Source organism: Fusarium verticillioides, chromosome 8 (assembly GCF_000149555.1).
Source record: "Fusarium verticillioides 7600 chromosome 8, whole genome shotgun sequence".
NCBI classification, from domain to species: domain Eukaryota; kingdom Fungi; phylum Ascomycota; class Sordariomycetes; order Hypocreales; family Nectriaceae; genus Fusarium; species Fusarium verticillioides.
The window spans coordinates 1,862,797-1,877,574 of record NC_031682.1 but is presented as its reverse complement, the minus strand read 5'-3'; the positions used below and the strand labels follow the sequence as shown (position 1 = coordinate 1,877,574).

The following is a 14,778-nucleotide window of genomic DNA, read 5'->3' as shown; positions in this document are numbered from 1 at the left end:
CTGTCTTAAAACAGCCCGAGACCGACGTTGAAATTCAGTGTAAAAATAATTAGCCCAACACCGCCAACATGCGACTTGCTAGAATCAGAAGATATCTTCCACCACCATCTCAGACATTGTTAACATGCCTTTTTGCATTCATCATTTACACGCCAGTTCTGGTTTGGCTCGGATATTACCTAAACATCACCAGCTACTTCCAATTTCACAGGATACTTCCTAAGAAAGGCGAAACCCGACCCCCGCCGCCACCCGTGGCTTGTCTTTCTCGTGTACATATATCAAAAGCCAACGACACTTGCGACTCATTAGCTCTCAAGTACAGCGTCCCTTCTGCAGAAATCTTTATCAACAACCCCGACATCCTCGACTGCGACGATATGGTTGAGGACGTGGCAATTTGTCTACCATTTAAGTGCAATACTTATCAAGTTAAAGAGAACGACACCTGTACCTCTGTGTCTAAAACCTTAGGTATTACCAGAAAGGACTTCATTTCCCTCAATCCCTGGAGTGATGGTGGCGCTTACAGCGATTTCCCGTTGGGTAACATCGTTTGCACTACGCCATCTGACGGCCATTACAACCGAACCATCAACAGGTCTGACCCGGCAGACTCCAATTACGCTGATGAGGTTGTTCCGCAACCCGAGAACGCCGATCCGGCTGCGAATCCACAATGCGGGCGTTGGTATACAGTTGAGGAAGGAGATAACTGTCTCTCAGTCCTTGACCAGCACGACATGAGTCTATCTCTATTTACAGCTGCCAACCCCTCGATATCGCCAATTAACTGTACTACGAGTCTCATCCCAGGGAAAGCCTACTGTGTCAGCCCAACCAAAACCGCTCTACCAGAATCATATGCCCCTCCTACATATTCGCGCCAAGGATGTTATTTCAGTGGCGACGAAGATTTTTATCGTCCCACCCTTGCTTTGGCAGGTCCTAGGTTGAGCCATATCAAGCCCCTATCTATTTCCTCTTGTCAAGCCTACTGTCTCTCACTCTCCTTGCCTGTTTTTGGTCTACAGAATCGCGATACCTGTATATGCGACGATCGCCTGCGTATGGATAGCAGGCCTGACGAGATTTGGGGCTGCAGTTCTCGCTGTGGCTTAGGAAGAGGAGACTCTTCTTGTGGTCCGGAACAACACCCTATTGAAGTCTTTAGTTCTCAAGAGCCTCTGGCTGTTGAGTACGTCAATATCGGATGTTTTGAGAGTAAGAAGGAATACGTAATACTGGGAAAGAACTATATCGAATGGAGATACGGCACTCTCGAAGAGTGCGCATCCTTCTGTCGTGAAGCTGACTACTTTGCTCTCCAGACTAAGCATTATAGTCCAGTAGAACAAGACAGCTTCTGCATTTGTGGCAATCAATTGAACCCAAGCATTAAGAAGCTCAAGGGAGAGAAGGAATCTGCCGATGAGAAGGGGGATATCTGCAGGGGAAAAGGCGGGACAAATATCTATACTACAAACTCTAAGTATATAGAATCTCCATAAGTATGGCTCCTTTGGAAGGATAGGCTATGCTCGGACGGCGCGACATACCCGTCAGGTAGCACAGCAATGATTATATTACTGATAAATACAACGCATACAAATTTGGCTAACCGCGGAGGGTTTATGTTCCATCATCCCTCAAATATTATTGAGGCCTCCCATTAAACTCTATTTCAGCGGCTAGCTGCACGGAACAGAGTACAAATGTCAAAGCAAACAGAATCGTGGTTCTTTTCTACCCAATCGTCAAGCTGATTGTGAACTTTCAGCTCCCGCAGTCAACAGGGCCTAAACCATTTGTGTCATTCTTGTATGCAGGAAAGGTGAGATTTTCCTGTTTTCTTGCCTATTTCAGCTCTCCACCGACGAAATCAGTACACAGCGGATGTTTGTTTTAAGTGGCTGACTTGGATTAGTAAGTCGCACTGCAGAACTGATAAACAATCTAATGCCATGTCATACTTTCGAGCAGCCAGATTCCCTCCTCAAATTCTCTATCTTATTTGCATGCCTGTTTAAGCAGCAGCAATTCCAGCCATGATTATAAACATCTTCAGATTCCTTATTGGAATTCTTGGTACTATTGGCATTTGCCTCGTCATCAACAAAATTCTGAACCGAATCGTGCTTTACAAATCATCCACCACGCAATCATGGGACTGGAGCAAGGAAATCGTGCTCATCACTGGTGGTAGTGGCGGCATCGGCTCTGAAATGGTCGACAAATTCTCCCGCAGAAACGTCAAAGTTGTATCCTTTGACATACACCCACCAAAACGCGCACTCTGTACAAATGCCCATTTCTACAAAGTGGACGTCACTTCGCCACATAGCATACATGAAGCCATGGAACAAGTCCGTCGGGACATTGGAGATCCAACGGTCCTGATCAATAATGCTGGCATCGCCTTAGGCAAAGACATTCTTGCTTGCACTGCAGACCAGATCAAGCAGATGGTCCAGGTCAATCTGCTGGCGCACTTTTGGCTTGTGCAAGAACTGCTCCCATCCATGGTCAAGCAGAAGCACGGTCATGTCGTTACAATTGCTAGTGTGGCTAGCTTCATTACTATCGCAAGCAATATCGACTATAGCTGTACGAAGGCTGCGTTAGTAGCCTTCCATGAAGGCCTAACGCAAGATCTGAAGCATAGATATAACGCAAAAGATGTACTGACAAGGTGAGTGTAATTCCCTTCTCCTGGGCATCAAGTCATCTAATACTTTCTCGTAGCATTATTTTCCCCTACTGGGTTCGCACGCCACTGATACAGAATCTTGCTACACATTCGACTTTCCACGATCCACTTCAGGAGCCAAACGACGTGGCTGAAGCGATTGTAGATCATGTCTTGGATGGCCGCCGCGGAGGCCTCTTTCTGCCAGGCTATGGAGGCCTTTTATCTGGGATTCGCGGATTTCCTGCTTGGATGCAGGAGATGATTCGGGACAGTAAGGCCGGCGTCCTACGGGAAACTAGCTTTTGAGACTTGATATGGGAGTTGACGAATAACTTCTCCGTTCATGACGGTTTGACTTCTGAGCTACTAGGTTCTCTCTGCCGGAATAAGCTCTCAGCCACAAGCCTCAACTGCAAATAACACTTCTAGCCCACAAGCTTCTGAGCTACGTTATGGAACTAGGTACAGGCATCTGCCTTTGGTGACGCTGACTTGATATATGGTAGTAAATAAGGCCGGTTGAAAAAGCAACTTGTCATACATCGATTGGCAGTAGAAACTTGATTCGATTCTTCATGATATAACCTGTATTTAGACTTAGCTCTGTATTGCTACGCTTACGGAATATCTGATAGCAGCCAAAGTAGTAGCGGTTAGTGCCAACGGTATCTAGCCTACTTTGTCTACCCTCACAAGTGGAGATATCGGATCACGGTGAAGCCATTTCCGGTCAACGGAACCACCGGCCCCCACAAACCGACCCCGGCCGTTCCGCCACCCACCTCCGCTTGAGGACTCATCACCGCGCGTGACAACTGATCCAAACTCGATCCTTCAACAAAAATGATCATGCGCGATGAAATTCTGGATGACACGGCGGTTCCTTCATGAAACTCGTCCCATGTCCACGGTTCTACCCCAGCTTCTATGCTGATCCCAAGTGCGGAGAAAATCTGGGGAAGCATGGAGCGGAATTATTGCCGACTCCAGACCAGGATATCGCGATGGACTATTTAAACAAGAGTGGATAATGGTCAAAATCTCTTTCTCATCAGCAGATCAACTTCACCTCCTCATTCTTCTGGCTCTGCACTTCGAAATGGCAAATCTCAAATCCCTCATCCTTCTGGCTGCCGTTTCGACGGTACGCGCTACTATCAGCCCTGGTAGTCTCGTCACCATCTCTACAGCTGTCGATGCTACCAGTGGCGCTGCTTGGTGGGATCCTCTGGATGAGTACGGCGGCTATGACTGGCTTGCTTATCTGAGGAACCCTCCTGGTGGTGCTATTGCTGATAACAATGTCATGGTTGCGCGTCGCTCCATCTCTGATGGCACTGTCTCTCGCGACTGTGTCAGAGATTCAGATGGAGAGTGTGCTGTCTTTGCGGATGATCTGGGACACAACACTCCTAGTATCAGCGTTGATGGCGATGGTTATGTCCATGTTTTCACGAGCATGCACAACGAGCCATGGAAGTACTTCCGCTCATCTCAGCCATACAGCAGCACTCTCGTCAACGCCAGCTCTGATATGCCTGATCAGAGTGTCCTCATCACATACCCTGTTATCAAGCGTGATGCTGACGGAAACCTGTGGCTGATCGTCCGCGGGCAAGCATCAGGCGATGGCTCTGCACGAGGAGGTTACTTCTATAAGTACACGACAAGCACCAAGAAGTGGGCCCGCATTAGCCTCTGGGCGTACAACAAGGGCTACTCCGTGTATCCTGATGACATTGCGTTTTCTTCGGACGGAGATGTTCATGTCCAGTGGGAATGGAGCAAATATCCCGCGTCTGCTGTGCGCCACCAGGGAAGCTATGTCCGCTATCGCCCATCTACCAACTCATTCACCTCTGCCTCTGGATCTACCGTTTCGACACCCATCACCCAAAACACCGCGGATATCGTGTATCAGCCTTTGACTTCAGGCGAGACATACAGTGGCGACATCAACGCATCGCCAGGCCCGGCTTTCCAAAGCGCAAAGATGGCATTGTACGAACGCCCCTCTGGTACCGTTCACATCCAGAGTGCCTACCGCTTCAAGAACTCAACTAGCGGAACATGGCAAGTTCGTCGCGCTACAGCCACATATGGCACTTCAAACCCTTGGACACGTGAGATTCTGTATAGTGATAGTGAGACCAGCGCTGGTATTGGTATCACTCATGACGGAACAACTGCTCGTATCTACTACAGTCGCTCTTCGGCCAGTGCTTTTGTCCTGGAGAATGTTGGCGGGGCTGGCTGGACTAATACTGCTATTGAACCAGCAGTTGGCAAGAAGGTCCAGCGTCTTCAGGCTTTGATGAGGAGTGATGGAACGGATGTTTTGTACTTGGGGGCGCCGACGAATGTTAACTCGACGACTGGAAGCCTGTATCTTTTGACAGTGGGCGGCAGGACTTAGTAGCACGATGCCCTCACATGAGACACTTGGATGTGATTTAGTGGGGTGGCCATCGCCGGGGTTTTATCTCGTCGCATAGTAGTCAATATGACCCTTCACATTTTCAAGGGTATCTTCATTCTATCTTACATGTCCATGTTCTGTTAAAAATGCCAGCTACTACTGCCCAGCGCTATACCCATAGTCTCCATCCTCTGGATACTCAACTGGCATCTCTGGAGTGATATTACTAAAGTCTCCGTGAAAGTTCAGAATGCTATTCGTGAAAGAATCATCTGGCCTCCCCGTAGCGTTGAACTGGGACGTCGGCATATCCTCCACGCCGAGCATCGGGGCTGATAAGTATGTCCAGAAGTTGAGCTCATCGGGTGCGACTGCTACATCTGAAAGATCGAAGAGTGGCCACGTATCGTCTGGCATCATTGATGATATAGTGTTCTGACTCTGAGTTTCGCCAAAGGGCCCTTGTTGAGTGTTTGTTGATGTCCCGAAACCGGCCCAATTGTCGCCCGTGGGTTGTGTCCCGTATTCGGCTGTATGAACTGCTGGTCGGTGTTGAGTCTCGGCATCTATATGAAGACCATACACCTGGTTGGTTCCTCTGTTCCCATGTCCTAGATTTGCATCTCGAGGGCTGGAATCTTGCATATTCGTATCGCTTCCAACGGCCAAGTTCCGCTGCGACACGCCATCGGAATCTTGCCTCCGGAGCTGCTGTATGATAGAACGCCTTCGATCCCGCCGAGACTCCTCCGAGTTGTGGTGTATTGGTAATCGTTGCCCTCCTCCTGCTGATCGCATCATATCCTTCTCGACAAGATCGATAGTAGCATCAGCTAATTTGGATAGTGCTTCACGCGCTCTGGCAATTCTTTCCCACCGTGCCCCCAGTTTCTCAAGTATACTCTTCCACTGAAACAAGCAGCTCTTGAACGAGATCCAGTCATCTTTGGCCTTCATTCGCGCCCGAGTATTCTTCCACACGATGAACACGAGGGTAACTCCGCTCATGAATTGAAAATGTAAGTCTATCCAGGTGAAGTCCATTAGACCCTCACTAATACGAAGGTATGAGAGCTGAATAAGGTCCTTTGCAGCTTCGTAGCATGGCAACGTGTCAGAAGTACTCAAGTTCGGGCGAGAGGGCGATGGCCTGTAGAGGATGAGCAGCGCTGTCCGATACCAGTAGCCCCACCAGTTCACGTTGTGACCATCAGAGTCAGTGAGAGTCAGGGCTACTGAGTTCCAGCCTTTCAACCGCTGAGCTATCTCATTAGTCCACTGGGTAAGGTCCGTGTCCTCTCCGCCAGCGCTTGTATCGTCTCGCCGTACTGCATGTAGCTTGTGTACGATCTCACTCTCGAGTCGTTGCAGTTCAAGCCAGTGTAATATCTGTGGTCGCTTATTCGGTACTAGCGACTGTCTCGGCAGATGAATGTCGACGGTAAAGTCGTCAAAGGTGAAGGGCCGGCCAAGAAGGATATTGAGTGTCCGATCAAAACTGTATGTTACCCAGAATAGCCTTCGCTTTGTATCTGCTTCACTTATCCTCTCAACTTCTGTGTCGTTACCAGTTGAAGAAATAGCTATTGTGGTTTCTGAGTGATATCCGAGATCAATGCACATCCGCATGCAAAGGCCGGATATATACCAAACTGGCGCGGATGATGAGTCGAGAATCGAGAGAAGCAACAATAGGAGAAGGCATTGAACCGATTTGACATTCTTGGTCTGCATGATCAGACTGATATCCTCCATGGCATTGGCAGTGAAGCCTTTCGATAGTGTCGTGCTCTCATTATGATCGTTGGACATGAACATGAGAGAGATGGCAAGTACCATGTTGAGCATGAATCGAGTCCACACCTCGCTAGATCCTGGTCGATTTTGACCGTCTCTGTTATTCTGTCGAGCGTAGAATTCTGCAACGGCCTTGCTAAATTCCTGCTGGTCGAGAATGGGATACTGAACCTGATATTGGCTGAAGAACGTGTCGATGAGGCTATTAGCCGTTTCTCGTGATGGCAAGGCGATTCTGGTACTACTGGTGGCTGGTTCCTTTGGTCCGGTTCGAGCTTCCGTTGTTTCAGATGGCGATTCGAAGTTTGGATAGTTTTGCTGAGCGGACTCAAGAACTGATCGGACCAAGTACATACCTAGACTTGTTTCAGCTCGAGTAACTACTATTAATTGTACATCCATACCGCTTGAGGCTCCAATAAAATGGGCATGCCCCTCATCTCCAACACGAATCAGGTCTTGGGCAGGCTCTTCGTCTGAGCGCAACGTCGAAGTAGGCGGCGACACCTCAGTTGCCGCATCGTCAGCTTCCTGGAGCTGAGACTCCAGTCGCATGAGTTGAGCTTCCAGCTCATGGATGTAGCTTCGAGGATGGACGTCGCCCGAGCGGCCATCTGTGTAATCGCATGTCGAGCCTGCGTTTTGGCATGGTTGGCATGCAGGAATCTCTTTTTCAAGATCAGTAAAAACGAATCGACGGAGGGAAAATCGCCGAGCATCTCACGTGTATCGCAACGCGCCTTGCGTTTCCGACAACGGTTACACGCGTTTATGGTCTACATCGTTGTAAGTCACAGAAACGCATACGTGTAGAGTTGCCATGAGTAGGGAGCTTACAAAGTACGGCGGATCCATCATCCGCTAAACGCGCCATCATTCTGCAAAGAATTGGTACCTGACGCGACTGATTCCCCGTAATGTCTCGCCTGGATCGTGATCAAAGTCGGAGCCGATCGCTTTGAGTAAAAGTGCGGAGCAAAGTTGGCGTGGAATTCATTCCGCTCCGCTAACGAGGCAGCTGATCCTTTTCTCCACAAAGCTCCACACCCGGTTCATACATACCCTGGAGTGATTTCATTTAGAACAATAAGTCTGTTTCCAGCAGACTACTAATCACGCCCTTGACTATATAATACACTATTTATTGTTGAGATAAAAGTATCGATTGAGACTCGATGTAACATATGAACTAGGGGTAGAGTACAAACCAAATACTGAGATTCACAAAAGCCTGGTACTTTTTGATGCCCTGCTAGGTTTACTACTTCCAATCATCAAACAAAATGCATACTATATGACCCGTCCTCAAAATAATCTTCTTTTATCATCGTTACTGTGCGTTGTACTTGAGTAGCATTTGTATGTTGCTAGCGAGACACAGTTCATGCTGGTACGAAGTGGCTGCCGCTCGTAGCAAAGGCGGAGTGAAGAGGACTAAAAGTTGAGAGACTGACATGAAGGTTTTGCCAGGTTCATTGGTGTATAAAGCCTTTCACGCGACCGATGTTGGCGACAGCTCGCGATAGAAATCACTGGAAGCTTGAATCGAGATGGCTACTTGTTTAGCGGCAGAAATTGTCTTTGGGCGCCTATAGACATCTTAAAGCCTATTGATATTGACGTTACGAAGTTGATACGTGCCCTGCATGCACAAATATCTCAAGTTAAAAGATGAAGTGAATAGCGGCAAATAGAATGGAGAGGCTAAAGTATATGACCAAGACGTAACACTAGAATGAAAGCATCAATTATTTGACTATATAGACGTTGCCATGTTCTTCCATACCCACCAGGAATAGCTCCCATACAGTCGAAACTGCTCTGCAAAAGTATTGAAACGAAGCTATCTTTACAAGCTGCGTCGTCAACAGGAGCTAATTTATACAGACTTATCCCGAATCTCGATTCTCTCCTCCTCAGCACCAAGCATCTGCTTAGGAGTAGCATCCTCCTCGGAATGAATATTGAGGGATCCGAAGTGCGAATCCAGTTCCTCAAGAGTTTTGTTCTTAGTCTCGGGGTAGCAAGCGTAGACAAGAACAGCGGCGAAGACGTTGAAGGCCATGAAGATGAAGTAGACGCGAGGTCCAATGCGAGCGACAGCAACGGGCCAGACTTGGCCGACGATGATCGAACCAAGGGATGAGCCGGAAGAGGAGATGGCGAGACCCTTGGAGCGACAGTTGGCGGGGAAAATCTCGGAGGCGTAAATCCAGGCGCAGGGCCCAAATCCCATACTGTCTGTGCAATTGTCAGCATTTTTCGTTCTTCGGGCGTCATGTGCTAACTTACATCCAACGGTGAAGAAGAAGATGAAGAAGATGTTGACGTAGTTGGCACTTTGGTTGTTCTGTCCGGGATAGGCAGTCTGTAGAGCACCATTAATCTGGAACATGTTAGCAGCTGTGACGAGACTGGTTTTGTATCAACTCACCATCAAGCAGAAGGCCATGATGATAGCACCAATTCCAAGAGAATGTCTTCGACCCAGCTTATCAATGAAGAACATGGCGGCAATTGTGCAAAGAACCTGAACAGTTCCGTCGATACCAGAAGCAAGCAGACTCAATTCCTCGGAGGTACCAGCAGCGATAAAGTTGGTGGGGAGATAGTATCGGATACCGGCAGCACCACTCATCTGCTGGAGGAAAGCGAGGGACCAAGCGCGCCAGAGTCGAGACCAGAGAGGCTTCTGCTGAATGAACACACGGGCTGAGGTGATGGAGTTCTCTTGATGCCAGAGAATATTGGCGCGGATCTCGTCGAGTTCGGGCTGGATTTCGGTGGCAGTGAGGCCACGGAGTTTGCAGAGGGACTCGCTTGCGGCTTCGACTTGGTCTGTTTCAACGAGCCATCGGGGGCTGATAAGAGTTAGCGGGAAGCGTGAAGGACAATTGTGATGTGATAGACATACCTCTCAGGAATGAACAAGACACCTCCGAGGAAGAGAAGAGCAGGGATGAACTGCATGGCGGTGGAGAGGCGCCATTCAAGATCGATACCATTACCGTAGTCCCAGAACGAGTAGCCATAGCCAACCCAGAAAGCCATAGAGATACTGCATCAATTAGCACCATACTGGTTTGACTCGACGGTTTACTTACCCAGAGACAATTCCAACTTGGTTGGCAGCAACGTAGAGACCACGATGCTTAGCTGGCGAAATCTCACTGAGATATAGCGGGACAGCAGTGGACACAATACCTGTTCCAACACCAGCGATGATTCGTCCGATAACCATCATGGCCAGGTGAACAGCACCAGTCTGAATTGCAGCTCCGACGCAGAGGAGGCAGACACCACCGAAACCAGCCCATCGTCGACCGTACTTGTTGTTGATGGGACCCGCGAGGAGGGTGAAAGAGGCGAATTGACCAGCGGAGAAGATAGCAGTAATGAGACCCTTCTCACTGGACGACGGGTGGTCGAGGGCTTTATTGAAGCCAGGGGAGACATAGATGGTGCTCAGAATACCGATATCATATCTGCAACCTGTGAGCCTTCGGTCAATGCGTGTCGTAAAGTCTCAACCTACCCCCAGAAGATGGAACCCATCGAGATGACAAAGATACTAAAGATGAGCCAGCCGCTCATCTTGCCCTGCGCAGGCACGGCACCCAACTCGGTAGTCATCTTGATAACAAACAGTCAGAGATAGTAATTGCTTAACAAGTTGTGAGAACTCAAGTGTTCGTGCTGTTGAGTTTCCCCGCAAGAAAGTCTGGGGAAGGCATACTTTTTAATCTTTTGTCAAATGGCTCTAAATCTGGGGTAGCGAAGTCGGGTTCTGGATGGAAACAGGGATTTCATGGTATGATTCCGCGTTGCGGGGTGCGCTAAAGCTAGAGACGGAGCCTCCGCTTGTTTCTCCTCACTCACGACGGTGGTTCCGTCTGGGGCTCTTGGTTGCAGCTATTCCGTTTTATGATAAGTTCGAAAGTCTGGTTTATAATGGACTGACTATTAGATGCAGGTTCAAGTCTAACGATTTACGAAAAATACTGATCATCACTTGACCCGATTCCCTGCCATGACTGTCAACGGCACCAATGGGGATTCCCCGTCTCTCGGCGAACTTAAGCATATCTCGTCGACTCGCTTAACTCCCAGCCTCAGCATCCATTCATTCTCTATTCTTACAAACCATGAGTTCAGTCGGGGCTTCCGTCCCAGTCAACACCTGACACTGCAATTCCCGCCTGATCTAGACCCTGTATCGGGACCCCAGAATTTGTCAGACCAGGAAAGATGTCTGTCTTTCACTCCTTTCCATTTACAGTATGCAGAGGATGGAACCATTGAGAGCATCTCTCTCATGGCCCGTAATGGCCGCGTTACCGGGCTGTTGGGACTCCCCAGACCGCATGGACCATTGGTTGCTAAGATTGTTGAGGTCGGTGGCGGATTTCCCTCTGAGATCATAGAGCAAGCCGCCCAAGCATTGTGCATTGCTGGCGGTACTGGTATCGCACCATTCATTGCTATGGCGGCGGCGCAAAACTGCAGCCGCAGTATCAATGACCTAAAGCCTAGTCTCATCTGCAGTATCCGTGGAGATGACTTTGGAGTCATAGAGTATCTCTGGAACCACGAGATGCTCTACCCGCGAGACTGGCATGTGATTCGCATTTTTGTGACGCCTGGAGAAGAAACTGGTGGGATGGCTTCCGGCAAGCCACAGAGCTGGTGGCATCAGCGCTTTAAGGAGCTCTTACGTGACCATAGCGACAGTGACATTTTCCGTCTTGGGAGAATGGAGAAAGAAGGCTTGGAGGATTTTAATAAAGATACAGATGGACCAGTGCTCTTTTGTGGGAGCAAGCAATTGGAGTGGCAAGTCAAAATGTGGTTTCTTGGAAAGAAAGACATCCATTGTACGGAGAGATAGATAAGAATCTTAGCTATTTTACTTCTATGAATTATCGAGTACTATTCAAATGACTAATGAGTTTTCATAAAAGAAATAAATGCACGCATAACACTAATTACCGGTTATATGTATCTATTCGTACACCCGGACTTCGAAAATACCACCAAATGCATTCTCATCGCCATTCAACTCCAGGACCTCAATACCAAGCTCCTTCACCGTCCTGCTCGCCTCGAGAACAACCTCTCGGCGCGACAAGTGATTCTCATCCTCAACATACAGCTCTAGCTCTCCGCTAGAGAGGTCCAGCACACGCCACTTTTTGACACAGAAGGGTATAGTCCTCTCTGGGTGACCTCTCAACACTGACTCGAGAGCATGATCATAGTCTGTGTCAAAGTGAACGACAACCTTGTTGACCTTGATTGGTGTATCCCAACCGATCTTGAGAATCCTCCTACCAGAGGAGTCAGCACGAGGAACCCAGCAGTTGGCTCTCTTGGTCGGCCGAGGAACGCCATTGCGGATGTTCTCGACCCCCCAAGCCTTCAGAGGTGGATCCAGTGTCAACGCTAGGTTGTGGCCCATGGGCCTTCGAACTGGTGTCCAGCGTTCGAACTCATCAACTCCAACATCACTAGGAGGGCTCTGAGTGCATTCGTGCTCGACAGTCATAAGTGCTGATACACGTGTGTTGGTGGTGCAGAGTGCTACAGAATCGTTCTGGAAGAAAGAGAGGAAGACGTATTGAGTCTGAGGGTTCTCAACCTTGAAGTCGATAACGAGATCGTTCTGTCCTGGAACCAGGGAAAACTTGGTCTCAGCCAGGATGACCTCGGGCGTGTAGTTGTAAGGCTTCTGAGACCCTCGAAGCTGAACCGTCAACACAGTGTCTTCGACTGACATGGCCGTGACGGAGAAGGTAGGAACAGGTCCTTGTGAGAGGGGGAGCATCTGCGCAAGACTTCGGACTAGGACCTTTGGTGGCCCATCAGCTGGGAGCTGCGATAACTCAAACGATGATCCCTCAATCTTGGAGGCTGAACGAACAAGATCTTCAGAGTCGTTGAGCTTATAACCAGGGATGAATTGACCAAAACGCATGAGCTCTCGCTGGAAGTTCTTCATGTTACTCTTGACAAGTAATTCCATGGGATCAACGCTCTGCTTCTTACAGAGAGAAGCAGCGATACCCAAAGCGTTGGCGTTAGCTCCGCATGTTGCCATGACACGGGTAGATGCGAAGGCGACGTGGGATGCTGATATGATGCGGCCTCCGTACATAAGATTGGGAATCTCGGAGCAGACCATTGAGGAGAATGGTATTTGGTAGACACCTGTTGCAGTTAGTAAAACGAAGACCTGAGCATACAATGGATGAACTTACCCTTTGAGTGCCACTGAGTGCAGCCGTCGACTTCGGAGAAGACACCATCAGCGGGATGCAGGTCGAGAGACCAGCCACCAAATGACACAGCATCGGAGTGATAGCGCTGCTCAACAATGTCCTGCTGAACCATAATAGTAGGACCGACTGTCAAGATTAGCTTTGCTCGCAGATAATGTATAGAAAAGCTCACTGAAGCGTCTACTCTCCCTCTTTCCCGGGATAGTCCCAACCCACTCAAGCGTCAAATTCTCCGCCTCGGGAAACCTCCCTGAGTTCTTGAAATAGTCCCAAACTCCATAAACAACCTTCCAAAGTTCCCACTTAATCTGTTCTGTATCATGGATAGTATCAAGTCTACCACCATACTCAATCCACCAGAGATTGCAGCCCATCTCCTTGGTGCTGAAGCTCTTGAAGCGAGGAATTTCTCCTTCGACATCTTTGAGAGCGTAGGCTGGTGCGACGTACTTGACGGGCTTGCCGGTGTCTTTGGTGTAGAAGTAGATGGAGTGGCCCAGAAGATGGCCGTACTCGGAAGATGGCGCGAAGAGCTCGTTGAACTCATCGCGCTTTTCGGCGCCGATTCTGAAGGGGGCGCCGGCGAGGAACGAGAGTGTGCCGTCTCCGGTGCAGTCGATGAATTGTTGAGATTGGATGTTGTATTTGAGAGAGGATTGCGAGTTGAATGCGCTGACAGAGCTAATGCGATCTCCGTCCTTGTCGCAGCCAACAAGAGCCGTGTTAAGAAATAATTGGATATTTGACTCCAATCTCACTTTCTCCAGAAGAATTGTATCAAGAATCAGAGGATTGCCCTCAGGGTTTCTATACAGATTCTCAAGTAAGATCTCATCAACAAGACCGCCCTCTCTCGCATAGCGATTGTTGTTGAACATATGCGATGTAGCTCCAAGGATCCATAATCGGACCTCACTAGAAGCATTGCCTCCAAGAACAGGTCTATCCTGGATGAGAATGACTGACACGCCATTTCTCGCGGCAGAAATGGCAGCGATTGTACCAGCGAAGCCTCCACCGCAAACACAGAGGTCTGAGTTCAGTGTGCGGAGCTGAAAGTCGCGGCTCTGAGTTGCTGGCTCGCGACGGAGGACAGGGTCGTGGGATATCCTTGCAGGGGCCATGGTAGCGAAGTCTGAGTGCTAACTAACTGGCTAGTGGAGTGTTGTAATATGTGTTGAAGTCAAGCTAGGATGATGAGAATGGGTAAATTACATGCTATGAAATAGTCTCTTTTATTACTCGCAACCGCAAAGCCTGATGATCACCCCGATGCAGCCGCCTGCAATAAGTCGCTAGTCAATCTTACGAGCAACATCAACGGAACCGCCGTTTAGCTCGTTGTCTTGCCACTAACACTTTTGCGGTGGTTCCGTCGGATATTCCACTTTTTCCCCGCAAGCTAACCCGGAGACGCATGAAGGAGCCGCCTGCGTTCGGTTATTCGATGCTCAGCTGAAGCCGTTCAATGGAGAAATTGGCCCTCGTGATATTTACCTGAGCTCGACTGAACATTTGTTGGTGGCATTGGCTATCCAGCACCGGATGCTCTTAGGCGAGTGCCGACGATTTGGCACCCAATAAGGTGCAGA

At 49.0% G+C, this 14,778-nt stretch overlaps 7 protein-coding genes across 7 annotated transcripts; 4 read left to right on the top strand and 3 right to left on the bottom strand.

Annotated features, from left to right (window-relative positions):
- Nucleotides 1–11: 11 nt before the first annotated feature.
- On the top strand, nt 12–1,750 carry FVEG_13957 (hypothetical protein). Its single transcript, XM_018903297.1, has one exon. The coding sequence runs from the start codon at nt 69–71 to the stop codon at nt 1,509–1,511; it is 1,443 nt and encodes a 480-aa protein (XP_018762388.1). The 5' UTR covers nt 12–68; the 3' UTR covers nt 1,512–1,750.
- A 298-nt stretch (nt 1,751–2,048) lies between these two features.
- Nucleotides 2,049–2,998, top strand: FVEG_13958 (hypothetical protein; the record flags this gene model as incomplete). The annotated part of the gene is made up of 2 exons (XM_018903298.1): nt 2,049–2,692; nt 2,746–2,998. The coding sequence occupies 2 exons, from the start codon at nt 2,049–2,051 to the stop codon at nt 2,996–2,998; spliced, it is 897 nt and encodes a 298-aa protein (XP_018762389.1).
- Nucleotides 2,999–3,722: 724 nt separating this feature from the next.
- Nucleotides 3,723–5,108, top strand: FVEG_13959 (hypothetical protein; the record flags this gene model as incomplete). Its single annotated transcript, XM_018903299.1, has 1 exon — nt 3,723–5,108. The coding sequence occupies one exon, from the start codon at nt 3,723–3,725 to the stop codon at nt 5,106–5,108; it is 1,386 nt and encodes a 461-aa protein (XP_018762390.1).
- Nucleotides 5,109–5,267: 159 nt separating this feature from the next.
- On the bottom strand, nt 5,268–7,763 carry FVEG_13960 (hypothetical protein; the record flags this gene model as incomplete). Its single annotated transcript, XM_018903300.1, has 4 exons — nt 5,268–7,264; nt 7,313–7,576; nt 7,633–7,684; nt 7,746–7,763. The coding sequence occupies 4 exons, from the start codon at nt 7,761–7,763 to the stop codon at nt 5,268–5,270; spliced, it is 2,331 nt and encodes a 776-aa protein (XP_018762391.1).
- Nucleotides 7,764–8,787: 1,024 nt separating this feature from the next.
- FVEG_13961 (hypothetical protein) lies at nt 8,788–10,541 on the bottom strand (the record flags this gene model as incomplete). The annotated part of the gene is made up of 6 exons (XM_018903301.1): nt 8,788–9,149; nt 9,201–9,294; nt 9,343–9,769; nt 9,823–9,966; nt 10,013–10,393; nt 10,444–10,541. 6 exons carry the CDS (start codon nt 10,539–10,541, stop codon nt 8,788–8,790), a joined length of 1,506 nt encoding a protein of 501 aa, XP_018762392.1.
- Nucleotides 10,542–10,938: 397 nt separating this feature from the next.
- Nucleotides 10,939–11,612, top strand: FVEG_17680 (hypothetical protein; the record flags this gene model as incomplete). The annotated part of the gene is made up of 2 exons (XM_018906909.1): nt 10,939–11,563; nt 11,605–11,612. The coding sequence occupies 2 exons, from the start codon at nt 10,939–10,941 to the stop codon at nt 11,610–11,612; spliced, it is 633 nt and encodes a 210-aa protein (XP_018762393.1).
- A 298-nt stretch (nt 11,613–11,910) lies between these two features.
- On the bottom strand, nt 11,911–14,310 carry FVEG_13962 (hypothetical protein; the record flags this gene model as incomplete). The annotated part of the gene is made up of 3 exons (XM_018903302.1): nt 11,911–13,115; nt 13,166–13,312; nt 13,359–14,310. 3 exons carry the CDS (start codon nt 14,308–14,310, stop codon nt 11,911–11,913), a joined length of 2,304 nt encoding a protein of 767 aa, XP_018762394.1.
- Between the last annotated feature and the right edge of the window lie 468 nt (nt 14,311–14,778).